General features: G+C 42.3%; 2 protein-coding genes across 3 annotated transcripts in view; one reads left to right on the top strand and one right to left on the bottom strand.

Moving 5' to 3' along the window:
• The first annotated feature begins 559 nt into the window (after window positions 1–559).
• Window positions 560–4,885, top strand: HSPA5 (heat shock 70kDa protein 5 (glucose-regulated protein, 78kDa)). Its single transcript, XM_010844059.1, has 9 exons — window positions 560–647; window positions 729–954; window positions 1,053–1,284; window positions 1,692–1,829; window positions 2,123–2,235; window positions 2,330–2,720; window positions 2,844–3,081; window positions 3,389–3,556; window positions 3,976–4,885. The coding sequence occupies exons 2-9, from the start codon at window positions 830–832 to the stop codon at window positions 4,536–4,538; spliced, it is 1,968 nt and encodes a 655-aa protein (XP_010842361.1). The 5' UTR covers window positions 560–647; window positions 729–829; the 3' UTR covers window positions 4,539–4,885.
• A 1,055-nt stretch (window positions 4,886–5,940) lies between these two features.
• The window catches only part of RABEPK (Rab9 effector protein with kelch motifs), a 23,863-nt gene continuing 12,797 nt past the window's right edge, over window positions 5,941–17,006 (bottom strand). Inside the window, exons 4-8 of one of the 2 annotated variants that reach the window (XM_010844057.1) lie at window positions 15,949–16,101; window positions 11,999–12,160; window positions 8,769–8,918; window positions 6,709–6,858; window positions 5,941–6,429 (exon numbers count right to left, since the gene is read on the bottom strand). In XM_010844057.1, coding sequence (XP_010842359.1) covers window positions 6,137–6,429; window positions 6,709–6,858; window positions 8,769–8,918; window positions 11,999–12,160; window positions 15,949–16,101 — 908 coding nt within the window. In that variant the 3' untranslated portion in view covers window positions 5,941–6,136. The remainder of the gene's footprint in view (window positions 6,430–6,708; window positions 6,859–8,768; window positions 8,919–11,998; window positions 12,161–15,948; window positions 16,102–17,006) is intronic. The other variant, XM_010844058.1, reaches the window with a different exon arrangement.

The following is a 17,006-nucleotide window of genomic DNA, read 5'->3' as shown; positions in this document are numbered from 1 at the left end:
GCAACAAAAGACCCCAGGACACTAGTACCTGTGGCAGCTATAAAGGACAGAGAAATTTGTTCGGAGGTGATCACAACATCTACGCTGACACCTGCCTGCCAGGGACGGGATGGAGGCAGGGAGGAGAAAACAGCCGCTTCCCTCGAGAGGGACGGAGGAAGGTCACGCGGGCGGATCGTAAAGAAGGCACTGACTCAAGTCCTACTGCCTTGAGGGTATCTGGCACGCCGGACGGGCCCCGATCCCCTCAGGGCCCAGCGTGGAGGTGGGACCTCAGCTGTTACCGGCGGAAACCACCTCGGGGTGAGAGATCCCGTCACTGACAGGCAGCTGCTAAACCAACGGAGCTGGAGCCCGAGGCGGATGTTGTGTCTCATTGGTGATTGCTGTGCGCGCCCAACAGCCAATGAGTCAGCCCGGGGGGCGTAGCGATGACGTTAGCTGCGGAGGAGGCCGCTTCGAATCCGCAGCGGACAGCTTGGTGGCCTGGACCAATCAGCGACGTCCAACGAGCTGCGCCTTCGCCAATCGGAGGCCTCCACGACGGGGCTGGGGGGAGGGTATATAAGCGGAGTAGGCGACGGCGCGGTAGACGCTGACCGAGACATCACAGACACATCAACTTAAGCTTTTCGTGCGTTTGAGAGGTAGGTGTTGCGGCCTGTCTTTTCGGACCTGCCCTTGGCATTGTCCACTGTTCTCCTGATCCCGGGCCCTGTCATCCTCAGCTCAGTAACCTCGGTGCGCTCCTGTGTTTGCGGCCTGTGGCTGGTTTTCCTGCGAAGCCCTATAGCTGCCTGCTGACCGACTGGCCGACGGCGCTGGAAAGATGAAGCTGTCCCTGGTGGCTGCGGTGCTGCTGCTGCTGCTTGGCACGGCACGCGCGGAGGAGGAGGACAAGAAGGAGGACGTGGGCACGGTGGTCGGCATCGACCTGGGCACCACCTACTCCTGGTAAGTGGGGTTTGGGGAGAGGGGGAAATGGGGCGTGGCCTCCTGGGCTGCCCAGAGCATCGTGGTGCTGATTCCTTCCGTTCGGTTTTTTCCGCCAGCGTCGGGGTGTTCAAGAACGGCCGCGTGGAGATCATTGCCAACGATCAAGGCAACCGCATCACGCCGTCTTATGTGGCTTTCACTCCTGAAGGGGAGCGTCTGATCGGCGATGCAGCCAAGAACCAGCTCACCTCCAATCCGGAGAACACAGTCTTCGACGCCAAGCGACTCATCGGCCGGACGTGGAATGACCCGTCCGTGCAGCAGGACATCAAGTTCTTGCCTTTCAAGGTTCGAACCGGTTTTTTTCTTCTAAACAGATAGTGGGTGATGGTGATGGGAGTATTTAGAATTAAAAAGTTTAGGCACAAGCAAAGGGGATATAGATGTCGTGTGTGTGTAATTTTATTTTATACTCCTAGTATATTTCAGAACTGAAGATAGTAAACTTGGCAAGGAAATTTCATGCATAACTATTCTGTCGACAATAGTTTAGAATTAAGAGACTGATTAAAACTGAAGTGGCTTGTAATTGTAAGGCACCTTCTACACCTTAAATATTTCTGCCCCAAATATTCAGCTCAAAGGGTCCAAAATAAACCCAACTTTGGAGAGGGAAGTGAGTCTCAGTCCTCTTTTAAAGTTTAAAATGTCATTGCTCCTATGTCTGAAAATAGTAATTATTCTCTCAAATTTAGGTGGTTGAAAAGAAAACTAAACCATACATTCAAGTTGATGTTGGAGGTGGGCAAACAAAGACATTTGCTCCTGAAGAAATTTCTGCCATGGTTCTCACTAAAATGAAGGAAACTGCTGAGGCTTATTTGGGAAAGAAGGTAGGTATTTTCTAGAACCGTGTTGAGCAGTTTTATTGTTACCGATTCTGATCGTGTCGTGTAGATGCTTTCATCATTTTAAAAGTCTGACATCCATGTATATCAGTTTTAATTACTTGCGTGTTTTACTGGAGATCAAACAAAATACTAGGGTCTTGTCATTTATCACTTACTGCTTGCAAGTCCACATACATATAATTATCTTAAAAATAAAGTGATAGTTTGACTGTAACTTAAATAAAGGTTAAACTGTATGATAAAACATGTCTAACTACCTTTTGTTATCATTTTAGGTTACTCATGCAGTTGTTACTGTACCAGCATATTTCAATGATGCCCAACGCCAGGCAACCAAAGATGCTGGAACTATTGCTGGATTGAATGTCATGAGGATCATCAATGAGCCGTAAGTGTTAAATTCAAAAGTATGGCACATTTGCCAAATGTGGAAAGGTAAAAGTTAAGTAAGGTTTGTTTTTTCTTTCTCATTCCCCTAACAGTACAGCAGCTGCTATTGCTTATGGCCTGGATAAGAGGGAAGGGGAGAAGAACATCCTGGTGTTTGACCTGGGTGGTGGAACCTTTGATGTGTCTCTTCTCACCATTGATAATGGTGTCTTTGAAGTCGTGGCCACTAATGGAGATACTCATCTGGGTGGAGAAGACTTTGACCAGCGTGTCATGGAACACTTCATCAAACTCTACAAAAAGAAGACTGGCAAAGATGTTCGGAAGGACAACAGAGCTGTGCAGAAACTCCGGCGTGAGGTAGAAAAGGCCAAACGAGCCCTGTCTTCCCAACATCAAGCAAGAATTGAAATCGAGTCCTTCTATGAAGGGGAAGACTTCTCGGAGACCCTGACTCGGGCTAAATTTGAAGAGCTAAACATGGTATGTTCCTTGTTTTGCTAATGAGATCTAGTTAGACTCTGAGTATGGGACAGTGCATTTAAGGATTTCGACTATTTGTGGGTATGACAGGCATCATCACAGTGATTGTGTCTCTTACTCTAGGACCTGTTCCGTTCCACCATGAAGCCTGTCCAGAAAGTGTTGGAAGATTCTGATTTAAAGAAGTCTGATATTGATGAAATTGTTCTTGTTGGTGGCTCTACTAGAATCCCAAAGATTCAACAGCTGGTTAAAGAGTTTTTTAATGGCAAGGAGCCATCCCGTGGCATAAACCCAGATGAGGCTGTGGCATATGGTGCCGCTGTCCAAGCTGGTGTGCTCTCTGGTGATCAAGATACAGGTAAGTCTGTCAGCATTGTCCACAGTGTTTCAGTAGCTGAATGGGAAAAGTATTAGCTGTTGCTTTGGAAAGCAATAGAACACAAGCAGCAAGCTCAAAGAGCTAGTGAAGGGTACAGTGATGACAAGACCTGGAAGTCTCAACATCCTTAGCAGCTGTATTTAATTCACTGCTTCTGAAATGATTTTGCATAGAACCTAACCAAGTGGCAAGATGGAGAAGAAGTTTTATTGATCATGGGGACTGCTTGGTATTGCTCCTATGACTCCTGAATTGGAACTTACCTCAATTAACTTACTTTTGCCAGGTGACCTGGTACTGCTTGATGTATGTCCCCTGACACTTGGTATTGAAACTGTGGGAGGTGTCATGACCAAACTGATTCCAAGGAACACTGTGGTGCCCACCAAGAAGTCTCAGATCTTTTCTACAGCCTCTGATAATCAACCAACTGTTACCATCAAGGTCTATGAAGGTAATTGCTTACATTTGTTAATATCATGGTATGTGTTTGAAGAGTTTGACTTTTTTTTTAATATACGCTGTTGAAATGACTAGGGAAAGAAGTATCTGCTGTTTTCAGGTGAGAAGACCTTAATTTAGTGTTGTTTGGTAGAGCAAGGACTAAAATCTGTTTTTTGTCTGGCACTCTTTCCCATTAAAAATGCCTTCTGAGCTGGCTTCTAAAATATAACAAGCAAAGTTCATACTGCTATAAAATAGACGAAATTCGATTAACAGTACTAGTAACTTAATTCACTGCTCTTTTCAGATCCAGTACCACCCACTTTAAGTTGATAGAGTGCCCTTGCCACTGCAGACTTAAAAGTAGAAATCCAAATGTACTAACGTTTATCAGTGACAACTAACAATTTTTGTGTGTGTGACTTCTAGGTGAACGACCCCTGACGAAAGACAATCACCTTCTGGGAACTTTTGACCTGACTGGAATTCCTCCTGCACCCCGTGGGGTCCCACAGATTGAAGTCACCTTTGAGATAGATGTGAATGGCATTCTTCGAGTGACAGCTGAAGACAAAGGTACAGGCAACAAAAATAAGATCACAATTACCAATGACCAAAATCGCCTGACACCTGAAGAAATTGAAAGAATGGTCAATGATGCTGAGAAGTTTGCTGAGGAAGACAAAAAGCTCAAGGAGCGCATTGACACAAGAAATGAATTGGAAAGCTATGCCTACTCTCTTAAGAATCAGATTGGAGATAAAGAAAAACTGGGAGGTAAACTTTCCTCAGAAGATAAGGAGACCATGGAAAAAGCTGTAGAAGAAAAGATTGAGTGGCTGGAAAGTCACCAAGATGCTGACATTGAAGATTTCAAAGCTAAAAAGAAGGAGCTAGAAGAAATTGTTCAGCCAATTATCAGCAAACTCTATGGAAGTGCAGGCCCTCCCCCAACCAATGAGGAGGAAGCAGCAGACAAAGATGAGTTGTAGACACTGCTCTGCTAGTGCTATAATATTGTAAATACTGGACTCAGGAACTTTCGCTAGGAGAAAATTGAGAGAACTTAAGTCTCGAATGTAATTGGAATCTTCACCTTGGAGTGGAGTTGAAAATGCTATAGCCCAAGTGGCTGTTTACTGCTTTTCATTAGCAGTTGCTCACATGTCTTGGGGTGGGGGGCAAGGAGGAATTGGCTATCATCAAAAGTGGGTTAAAAAAAAGCTGGGTTAGGGCGTGTGTTCACCTTGAAAATGTTCTATTTAACAATTGGGTCATGTGTATCTGGTGTAGGAACTTTTTTCTACCATAAGTGACACCAATAAATGTTTGTTATTTACACTTGTCTAATTTTTGTGATAAAGCTTCTAATTAGGTTAGTCATTTAAGGTTAGACTCTCATGTGTTGGGAGTGTTCAGGGTTTTGAGGTAAGGAAACAACATTTCTGTAAATATTCAGTCATTTTGGGAAAACTGCCTAACCTAAGAAAAGGGGTGGGAGGTTGGTTCATCCATATGCTTAACTAGGCAAGGACCATTTCAAGAGCGGAGTTTTCTTCAGCATAGTTGAAACTTCCTGCTTCCCCTTACCTTTGAAAAACTTAACAGTGGCCTTCTATTTATTCGTAACACTTTACAACTGCTTGGATTCTCTTGAGATTTGATAAGTGATGAATCACTGATAATTTTACACACTTGGATTCAATTCCTAATTTTAGGATGTGAGGGTGTATTTTTGAATCTCAGCCATGTCAATCTCTACCTCTGGTACAAGAGTGGGAACAATTAAGTATGATTAACGAAGGGCAGGCTGTCATGCTAACATGAAATCCAGTTCAGTCCAAAGATAGACATTTTATACATGGGGCAACCAGCTGCAAGGTTAATTTGTGGAACTGAGACCTGATGTGTGATTTACTCTGAGGCCTGGACCTCTGTTGTGTTGCCCAAAGCATTTGGACAGGAGGTTCTTTCAGATCAGTTTCCATACAAACATTAAAAATGACCTGAAGTGTTGTGTGCAGAGGGGTAGGGGTTGGTGGGGAGAGATGAGAGCCAATCTTTGCCCCTGTCCCCAGTGGCTCTCCGTACCAAAAGTCAACAGTACACCTCTTTCTGAGGAGCTGCTAATATTGAAAGCACCTCCCTGGACTTCCCTGGTGGTTGGTGGCTAAGACTCCATGCTTCCAATGAAGGGAGCATGGGTTCCATCCTTGGTCAAGGAACTAGATCCTGCATGCTGCAACTAAGGCCTGGTGCAGTCAAATGTTAAAACACCAGCTTGGGAATGTCCACTCACTAATTTCTACAACTTTTGTTGTATCTTGCAATTAGGATATCTGCAACATTTTTGTGATTAGTATTCATAACCAGCCAGTTAGTTACCTGGACGTATTGCTGATAAAAAAAACCTTTATTAAGGTTTTTGCCCTGCCTGGGCTATCCAGTTCATCTCTTCACCTACCACAGCAGGTAAGAGCCAAAGGGATACATACATAGTGCAGACAATTTTGGAGATATGAAAACAACTGTTTCACTGAACTTTTCTGCAAGTAATTGACATTTAAAAGCAGTAAAAACATGGGTTTTATTAATCAACTGCAGTCACAATACAATCGTCATAGATTTCCCCCTCTGTATTCATTCCACCGAACACAAAACAGAGCAGTGTGTCAGCCTGACTTTCCTCCCGTGAGTCACCACCTTGAGTCACTCCTTTCTCAGTGGAATCCCCTTTCTCAGCATCACGGTTTACAGTGGCAGAATTTGAATCTTCTTTCTCAGAAGTACACGTCCCTGGCCACGGAATGATACACATGGAATGGTCCAACCGTCCAGTGGGTGGAGAATTCTCAAATTTAAGCAAGGTCCAATGCTGCTTTTCTATTTTGGGGGGAGAAAAAAAGTCTGTTAAAAATTTCCAAAAATGTTCAGTGATGTGCTATATCACCTGAGCCCTAAAAGAAACAGGAAAAGTCAGGGGCAGGGGGGTGGGGTACCCTAATGATACTCTTACAGCTTTGATGATGTCATTCCCTGAAAGTCTGGTTTTTATTCCTTCGGCCTTGGATGTGGAGTGGCCAAATTGAAAGACCGAAGCATTGTGATAGTTTCAAAGAAGGGTGATACTTGTTTAAAGACCCACAGTGAACATCTGCTCACCTATGTGATACTGGTACATTGTATTCAGGGCTCCTGTGGGAGTCATTCCTCCGAAGACATACAGGTGTTTCCCCACAGCCACAGCTGAGTGGGCAGCACAGCCTGTGGGAGCTGCCCCAGTGGGCCTTAGCTTCTGCCACTTCATGTCACCTGCCAAGAGATGGAAAGTGGGCAAAACCTGGCCTAGACAATGGTTTCAGACGGAACCTGTCAGACGTCTGCAGTTTGCAAACCAACCCCTGAACTTCACTCATAAAGAGTTCTCAAGATAATAGAGCAAGGTTTGGCGTGCACAAAAATTCCTTGGGGGAGCTTGAAATTCTGTCTGGATAGTCCAGATTGGGACGGAGGGAAGGGGCTCAGTCATCTATAGTTGTTAACAAGCATCCCCAGGTGATTCTGATGTAGGTGGTCTTCAGAGCACACTGAGGAATGTGATCTAAGCTTTGGTGACCATCACCATTAACTCCGTAGGAGCCCAGGAGCAGGTAAGGGGGTGTGTGTGTGTGTGTGTGTGCGCACGCGCGTGCACAAGCATGCCTGTATGTGCATACACATGCATGTCTGAAACAGTAACAGTTACTTTGCAACTTTGTGAGTGCTGACTAGACACTTCAAAAATCTGGTTTACTTTATTCTCATAGCTGCATAAAATTGCTACTACTCACTTCTGCCTACTTTCTTTGTTCTTGAAGATGAAGAAACAGGATTAGAGAGGGGGAAGAAGTCCCACAGCTAGCAGGTGGCACAGCTGGAACTGCACTCAGGTCTGACTCCCAGATCTGTGTTCTCTACACTGTAACGTGCTGCCTCAGCGCCTATTTCCTACCTATTTCAGCAGATAGTTGCAACTTTTCAGACAAGCATTTAAAGGAGGCAGGACCTCACCGGATTTTAGGTTTTAGAGAACAACCTGGGTAGGAAAGGAGGAAAAATAGCTAGGAAATAGTTCCTCCTACAAGAGAAAAGGACTTTCTTTTTTTAAAATAAGCATTAAAACCCTGTTTGCCTGCCTGCAAGGAATGCTCCTGTGAAGATATTTTCCATCTGTCAGTTCAAGGCAGGGGTCCAGCAACTGGGTTGGAAGGGAGAATCACCGAGTCCAGCCAAATATCCTTGCCAGTGTCAGCCAGCCTCCAATGTCACCAAATCAGAGAACCCACTGTTTGGCAAGGTAGCCTGATACTTGCACAGCAGTTCTCATGCCTTCTGCCCATGGTTCCAATTCCTGTAGTCCGGAGCACTGCAGATTATGTTCATTTGTTTTTCTGTCCACTTTTTTTTTTTGGTTGCACTGTGTGGCAGGCAGGACCTTAGTTCTCCAGCAAGGGGTCATACCTCTGCCCCCTGCAGTGGAACCGTGAAGTCTTAACCACTGGACCACCAGGGAAGTCCGTGTCTGTCCACTCTTAACAGATATACACTCATCATCTGCGACCCGCCAGACATTGTACTCAATGATGGAAATACACTAAGGGAAAAAGAGACAAAGTCCCTGCCCTAAGGGACTTCAGAGTCTGGAAGAATGACCCCCAAAGTGTCCAGCCTCTCGGGACTTTTTTGAGGTCATTCAAACGCTTAAAGACAATACTCATGTTTATTCCTAACTTTCCTTTTCTCAGCATTTTTTTAACAATTTAGCATGACAGTTCTGGTTGTCCACCTCCAGACACACTCTAAAAGTTATCCAGAGAATTAAAGGCTACAACTTGAAAGAAATCCAGTCCTTCAGGAAGCACAAGACACAATGAATTTTAATGAAAGAGAAGGGTTGTTGGAAGGATAAGAAAGAATTAATGGATAGGTCTTGGGTTGGCCAGAAAATTCATGATGAATTTTCTGTAAGATCTTACAGAAAAACTTAGACAGACTTTCTGGTCAACCCAATACATGGCAAACACTTAGGAAAGACTTGCTTTTATTATTATTATTATTCAGGTCACATTTGAGAGAATCTAGCAAAGAGTCTACTGGCTGGTTGAGAGCAAGGCTCTAGTCAAAGTATATTTTATTTAATTTTAAGCAGACAAGCAAGCCCCCATGCCCCCTACCCTACTTACTGATATCAATGCAATGGAGATCATCATAGAAATTGTCCCCTGCCAAGCCACCATGGATGAAGAGCTTTGTCCCTGCTGCCACCATCATGTGACCATGTCGGGGGGATGGAGGTTTTCCATGTGTCTCTGGCTGTGACCAGGTCAGGGTGTCTGGAAAAATAAATCCCATGACATAAGGTGACAAAAGTATGAAGCAAAAATGTGAGGACTATACCTAAGCCTCACCTCCCAGCAAGTGGAGATGTGCTGAACAGAGAGCGGCCTGGGGGTCATTCACTGTGACTTGCCAGCCCAACCCAGGCCTCTCTCCATCCACAACCTTTACAGCCTCTGCTGATGTGTGTCCAAGACTAGAGAACTCACTACCTAATATGCCTACCCCTTCCACTGGGCATTAACGAACCACTTTGTGTTTTGAATTTTAAAAATACCTCCCTTAAGTTTCTTTAACCTTGAACTGCCCCAAAATTAAAAAGAATGAGCTTCCTTCTTCTGGGACAGACCTTCAGAGTATTCTCTTTTTCAAAACACTATCCTTAATTGATTAGCTGGAAGAGTAGGGGAAAAAAATTTACTACTTTTAAAGTTAGCAGGGCCTCCTGAAGTGGTTGTATAGGATAATGATTAGAATATAGGATTTGGAGTTAAAACTGGGTTATTTCACTGAATAATTATATGGCCTTGCACGTGTTAATTTTCTAAGCTTCAGTTAGTGCAGCTATAAAATGAAGAGAAAGAGAGTACCCGGTAATACCTACCTCTCAGGGTTGAAGTGTGGATTAAATGAGATGATACATGTAAAGCACAGGCACAAAGAAAGGACTCAGTACGAGAGTTATTAATATGAGTATGATCCTAATAGAGCGGATGCATTCTACCTGTTGATAACCCTTCATATCTTCAAAATTGTACATGTATAGAATTGAGGAAAATCAATCACTTCAACATACCAGAAAAGTCTTAAAGGAGTGCTACAAAAATTATCTTAGACAAAAGCCTGACAAACAATTTATCTCTGAATTACCATTTGCAACATGCCTGAAGGTTGTTCACAGAGCCCTCAGTGTTTCAAGAAATACAATTTGAAATAACCTGAGAAAGTTGATGCATATGCATACTTAAGTGGTAAGTATGTTTACCACAGTATTGTTTATATTAATAATAGGGGAGAACCAGAAATAGCCCCTAAGTCCATTAACAAGTGAATGAGTGAGTTATTGCTACAGTCATAATAGAATATTATGTGCTCATTAAAAACACTGAGAAGATTCATTTTGTTATATGGCAAAACCAATACAATATTGTAAAGTTAAATAAAATAAAATAAATAAAAACACTGAGAAAACTTTGTGATTACTGGGGAAATGCTTAAGTGAAAAATACAAGACACAATAGCACATCTAGAATTATCTCTACTATTTTTAAAAAAAGGACCATAATTGCACTGAAATGTTAACAATTTTGAGGTTATAGAATTATATATATATATACACACACACATATATGTAGGCATATATATGTACATATATTTTTTCTCTCACAGTTTTATGTATTCAAAGCCAATATTTTTTTAAAACTGCTTTAAAAGAATCAGAGTCCATTTTTTCTGGAAAAATTCGTATTGTGACATGTATTAATTTTAATTTAAACTTTAAGTTTTCAATTTTGCTTATTGCCTTTTTTCAAAAAAGGTGTAAAAACACAGGAAAATTATTTTTGTTACATGATATTTGTAAAGCGTTATTCATAAATGCCCACTACTAAAAGAAAGAAATGTAAATAAACACTACTTAGACAAAAGATTGGCAAAAGGTCTTACAATATTAAATATATTAAATATTCATACCATTTTGACCCAGTGATTCCACTCCTCAGCATCTATTCCACATTAAATGTTGTGTGCTGTGCTAAGTCACTTCAGTCATATCTAATTCTTTGTGACCCTATGGACAGTAGCCTGCCAGGCTCCTCTGTCCATGAGATTCTTCAGGTGTGAATACTGGAGTGGATTACCATGCCCTCCTTTAGGGGATTCTCCTGACCCAGGGATTGAACCTGTATCTCTTGCATCTCCTGCATTGGCAGGCGTGTTCTCTACCATTAGCACCACCTGGGGAGCCCTAAACATTGTAACACATACATAAATTAATGTATATATTCACTGTAACACTGTCAGCAATCTATAGGAAAATGACTGAATAAAGGATGCCCACAGAAAAATATGCTTTGCAAGGAAATTGTTGGCTTAGGAGAGATCCATGATGTGTGATTAAATGAAGAAATAATAATAATACAGTGAAAATTTATTAGGTGTTTCCTATGTGTCAGAATGGCTATACACTATTACATTATCTCATTTAATCTTTCCAATTCTTTGTGTTAGGCACTATTACTATCTCCATTTTATAGCAAACTAAGGCCTAGAGAGATTAAGAAATTAGTCTAAAGTGATACAGAAAGTAGATGTCAGATCTGGTTCCAAGTCCACTTCCTGTGGCTTCAAAGTTTACGCTTTCAACTAAGATCTACCCTTGTATGCATGCGTGTTTAGTTGCTCAGTTCTGTTCGACTCTTTGCGACCCTACGGACTATAGCCCGCCAGGCTCCTCTGTCCATGGGATTCTCCAGGCAAGAACACTGGAGTGGACTGCCATTTCCTCCTCTAGGGAATCTTCCCAAACTAGGGACTGAACCCGAGTCTCCTGCACTGCAGGTGGATTCTTTACCACTGAGCCATCAGGGAAGCCCCTAAGATCTACCCTTAGACCCACAAAAGTAAAAGTCAGAACAGTATTTATAATTAGTATTTTCATGTATGTGTTTTAAGTTTTCATATAATTTCAAAGTTCATAGAAAATTCATAGGTGTTCACATATACATGTGCATATGATTTATAAATGCACAGAAAAATCTGGAAGTTAGACTATTAGGAATAGCTAACAGTATTTACCTCTGTCTGGGCAGTGGGAAGGAAAGGCCTGAGGAGAAACTTTTTTGCTTGATAAACTATACTGTCTACATTTTTTAAATTGATCAGTTATTCCTCTTTAAATGCAATTTTAGCTATGGGTAGAAGATACCAGCTAAGAGAAATACTGAAGAAGTCTAGAATTGAGACCCACAGCCAGGTTGTCATTTTCTAATCTGTTTCCTGCATCAGGTAAGCTGCAGGCCAGGGCAGCCCTGACCAGGTAGGAGGTGGCCCCAGGGGTCTCCCACCCCATTCATACTTGCATCAAACACATGAAGCTGCACATCCTGCACGGGCTGGGCACCTCTCTCTCCGCCCCCAAAGACATACAGCTGGTCTCCAATGGCTGCCGATGACGTGTGGAAAGTTCTTGGGGATGGCGGTGGGCCGGTCACCTCTGGGGTAGTCCAAGTCCTGGTATCTGGTCCAGAGAGAAGGTAGGCATCTAAATCCCCAGGCTGAGGGCCTCAGACATTGAGGCTGGGTAGGGTCACTTGGCAAACCCCAATCCCCAAGAGGGACAGGGTAGGTCTAGGCAGGGATCTCCTGCCATCAAATTCAAGGAGGGGTAGGGGACAATACTCAGAATGTGTCCAGATAGACCCAAATTCTCACGAGTGAAAAGCCACAGGTATAATTAAGGAGGACAATTTGTTTTTGGAAGCATTAAACATCCTTTCTGCACCCTATTCCCCTTTGCTGACTATACTGCCCTGTGCCCACCCAGAGGAGCCCAACATTGAGCAAACTCATTCCCACTGGATGCAAGAAAGCAGTTTCTCAGGATATGTGGCCATTAAAAAAAAGTGGACAATATCATTATAGTCTTAGTAGTAGTAGTAGTCGTAATAGTAGTAGTAGTAATTGTCCCCACTAAACACTATGTGCCAAATAAATATTTCTTCCCCCATTTACAGATAAGGAATTGAAGCAAAGATAGATTAAGTCACTCATTTAAGATGGCATGACCAGTAAATGGCTGAGTTGGAATTCAAATTCCATTTCAACATCAAGATCTATGTATATTCCACACTTCTGACTTGAGAATGAAGTTCTACCACCTGGGCGGGTGAACAGAAGCTCATTTTTTTTTCAAAAGGAAGCACACATTTTACAGAAACACAAGCGGTAACTGAGCACCTTCTGTGGGCAGAATCACTGCCCTGAGCACCCCACCATCTCCATCATCCTCGGGCAATCCTGGGAGCAGGTGGAAAGTATCCCCACTTGGCAGATGAAGGAACTGAAGCTCAGAAAGTTTAAATCCTTTCCCCCAGTCACAGTGTTGGTGAGTAGTAGGGCAGGGCTCTGAACACAGATCTGTCAAAACTCCTACAGTCATTCCACTACTTTTCTTTCTTTCTTCCTTCCTTCCTTTCTGCCATGCTGCATGGCTTGTGGGATTTTAGTTCCCCAACCAGGGATTAAACCCGAGCCCACGGCAGTGAAAACTCCAAGTCTTAACCACTGGACCATCAGGGAATTCCCAGGAATTATTTCTTGACTGGGAAATTCTGTGTCTCGTGTAAAGGTCTTCATTCAATATACAAAGTGGTGCATGAAGCATTTGTAGTATGTGTGGGACTCAAAACATGAACCTGGAGACCAAACAAGTCTCAGCCTATATCCAAAGGATAATGGGGACTTCCCTGACAGTCCAGTGATTAAGACTCTGGGCTTCCACTGCAGGTGTCTTGGGTTCGATCCCTGGTTGGTGAACGAATATCCCACAAACTTCATAGCCAAAAAAAACAAACAACAAAAACTAAAAGCTGAAATAACAAAGCATAATGTAATTGCCTCTATAGCTACAGATCTTGGGGAACTTTTAGATCTTAGGAGGAGTTAGAAAGCATACAACCTTCAGAATAAAAAACAAAACAAAACAGAGGAATTATGGTACTGTCATAAAATTGAGATTGTGTGGCTGCCAAGTCAAATGCTAGCACAAATAATCAGAAAGGAATCCTAAGACTGAGGAACTTGCCTTAGTAACACAAGAAATTAATGATGCACTTATATCATTCATATTTCTTGGTCATGGTGTCAAACTATACTTTCCAGGACAGGAAAGGATCTGGTGGAAAGTCAATTTCTTTGACAGAAGCTTTCCAAATTCTTACTGTATTTTATTTAAAATAGATGCCATCACTGAAAAATTGAGAGGCCAGGGCTCTGGAACTGATTTCCATCTGTCAAACCACAGCTACATCAACCACAACAATTACTGAATGTTAACTATGAGCCAGACGTGAGTTAATTCTTGCCAAACCTAACAAGATAGAAATTATTACTGTCCCAGAATGACAAAGAAGACCAACTGTTATACAAGTAAACCTATCATTGACACAGGTAACCAGGCAAGAGCTGACTGTTACATGAAAAATGTCCAGGTTACTAGTAATGAACAAACTGCATATTTAAACAATTAGATACAATCGTTTGTGTTTTTTACTTTTGCCCATCAAATTAGCAGTGCTTAAAAATGATAAATTCAGTGCCAGTCAGGAGTGAAACAAGAACTGTTAAACACAATTGGAGAGAGGATAAGTTGAAAAAAATCCTTCTAGAGATGGAGTCCTCTGGTAGCCTAGTGGTTAGGATTCTGGGCTTTCACTCTCTGGGCCCGGATTCAATCCTGGGTCAGGGAATTGGGATTGCACAAACTGTGCAATGTGGCCAAAAAAGAAAATCAAAAAAAGTCTTCCTGGAGAACAATTTGATAGCATGTACTAAAAGCCTTAAAGTAACAAAAAAAAAAAAAGCAAAGTCCAGGGTTTTATCTAGTTCTTTTATTTCTGGGCATGAATTCTAAGGCAATAATTTGAAATACATTTTCAATGACTTCTGAACAAAGATATTCACTACTTTGTTATTTATAATGATAGAAATCTGAAGACAGCCTACATGTTAAAAAAAAAAAAACAGAGGAATTATGGTATCATCATAAAATTGAGTGTTATACAGCCATTAAAAATGATTTTAGCAAAGCTTTGTTGATAGGGAATCATTTCTGTGCTAATTATGAAATTAAAAAGACACAACAGTGTAATGGTAAAATACAAAGATCTCAGGTTTACAAAAATGCAGAGAAAAGACAGAAAGGAAGTACACAGAACTGTTATTAATATTAATAGCCTTATATACAGGCTATAGCAATATAGCCTTATATTGATATTAATATATTGATATTAATAACCTTAATATCATAGGATTGTGGATGGCTTTTGTCCACTTATTTACTCTTTTTAGACATTTTTCAATGCATATTGAAAAATTTACAAAGAGCAAAAAAACAAAAAAGTGTTTCTAACTGACAGAAAGTCAGGTCCACCCCCATGGGTGGCTCAGCAACATCCTTGCAGCAGTGATGTCCCCAAACTGCTTCCTCTGTGACAAAACTGCCAGTGAGACGAGTCAGGAACTTTGTACTTTTTGGCTAAAAGAAACATACTAAGAGGATCTCGAGCAGGGTTTCTAAACTTTGGCACTATTGACATTCTAGACCAGACAATTCTTTATTGTGAGAGGCTGCCCTATGCATTATAGCAGGGGTCCTCAGCCTCCAGGATCTAATGCCTGATGATCTGAGGTGGAGCCGATGTAATAATAATAGAAATAAAGTGACAATAAATGTAATAAGTTTGAATCATCCCCAAACCATGACCCCACCCCGCTCCCACCCCTGTCCATGGAAAATTTGTCTTCCACAAAACCAGTCCCTGGTGCCAAAAAGGTTGGGGACCACTGCATTACAGGATGTATGGTAGCATCTCTGGCCTCCACACATTAGATGCCCTGCCCCAAGGTGCAACATGCCAACTGTCTCCTGGGGGGCACAATCACCCCCATTTGAGACCTCTGATAGAGTGACTCGGATTCGAGCCTGCTCACGGCTCTGATTCCCTGATGACTTTAGGAAAGTCACCCCCCCGTCGCTAGACCAGGTTGCCCACTTGGCATAACTGTTTTCTGAAGTCTCTTTCAGCTTTGACTTTTCAGAAGTTGATACTTTGTGCAACTTAGGAGGAAAACAAAATATCATTTATGATTTTCAGGTTCTATTAGAAGTGGAAATGTCTATTTTTCTATGAGGTTAGCAAAGGTTAAATGGATCAGTCAGTAAAATCCAAATGGGACTTTGGTACAGGAATGGAAATTGGATTTACTTATTCATTTTTGTAAATAAAATAACCATCAGCTACTTACCAGGATTCAGAACTTGCAGGCAGTTTCGATTTCCTGACTGGTCGGCCCCTCCAAACACCCAGATGCTGTGAGGTGTGCACGAGGGAATGAAGCTGGTGTGCTCGTACCGGGGCAGGAGGCCCTCTGAGGTGGCTAAATCCCACTGGTGTGTTCCTAGAAAACATTTCACCCAGTTCCTAGATTGGGGCTGCCAGTGGTTTATAGTAGCTGACAAACTTGGGGGAGGGTGAAAAAGGAAAAAGGGGTTAAAAGTGTAAGTGAACAACCAGCAGATCACTTAAAGGGAATGTGGTCAACCTCCAGAACATTTTACATCAGACACTTTGGGGGCTGTCGGCCTGTCCATAAACCGTATTCTATGGGGTCAAGCTGGTTTTAGAAAAGGCAGAAGAACCAGAGATCAAATTGACAACATCCGCTGGATCACAGAAAAAGCAAGAGAGTTCCAGAAAAACGTCTATTTCTGCTTTACTGACTATGCCAAAGCCTTTGACTGTGTGGATCACAATAAACTGTGGAAAATTCTGAAAGAGATGGGAATACCAGACCACCTGACCTGCCTCTTGAGGAATCTGTATGCAGGTCAGGAAGCAACAGTTAGAACTGGACATGGAACAACAGACTGGTTCCAAATAGGAAAAGGAGTCCGTCAACGCTGTATATTGTCACCCTGTTTATTTAACTTATATGCAGAGTACATCATGAGAAATGCTGGACTAGAAGAAACACAAGCTGGAATCAAGATTGCCGGGAGAAATATCAATAACCTCAGATATGCAGATGACACCACCATTATGGCAGAAAGTGAAGAGGAACTCAAAAGCCTCTTGATGAAAGTGAAAGTGGAGAGTGAAAAAGTTGGCTTAAAGCTCCACATTCAGAAAACGAAGATCATGGCATCCAGTCCCACCACTTCATGGGAAATAGATGGGGAAACAGTAGAAACAGTGTCAGACTTTATTTTCTGGGGCTCCAAAATCACTACAGATGGTGACTGTAGCCATGAAATTAAAAGACGCTTACTCCTTGGAAGGAAAGTTATGACCAACCTAGATAGC

Source organism: Bison bison, unplaced genomic scaffold (assembly GCF_000754665.1).
Source record: "Bison bison bison isolate TAMUID 2011002044 unplaced genomic scaffold, Bison_UMD1.0 scf7180017864193, whole genome shotgun sequence".
In the NCBI taxonomy this organism is placed as follows: Eukaryota; Metazoa; Chordata; class Mammalia; order Artiodactyla; family Bovidae; genus Bison; species Bison bison.
The sequence above is the reverse complement of the archived record's forward strand: the minus strand, read 5'-3'. Positions and strand labels throughout refer to the sequence as shown.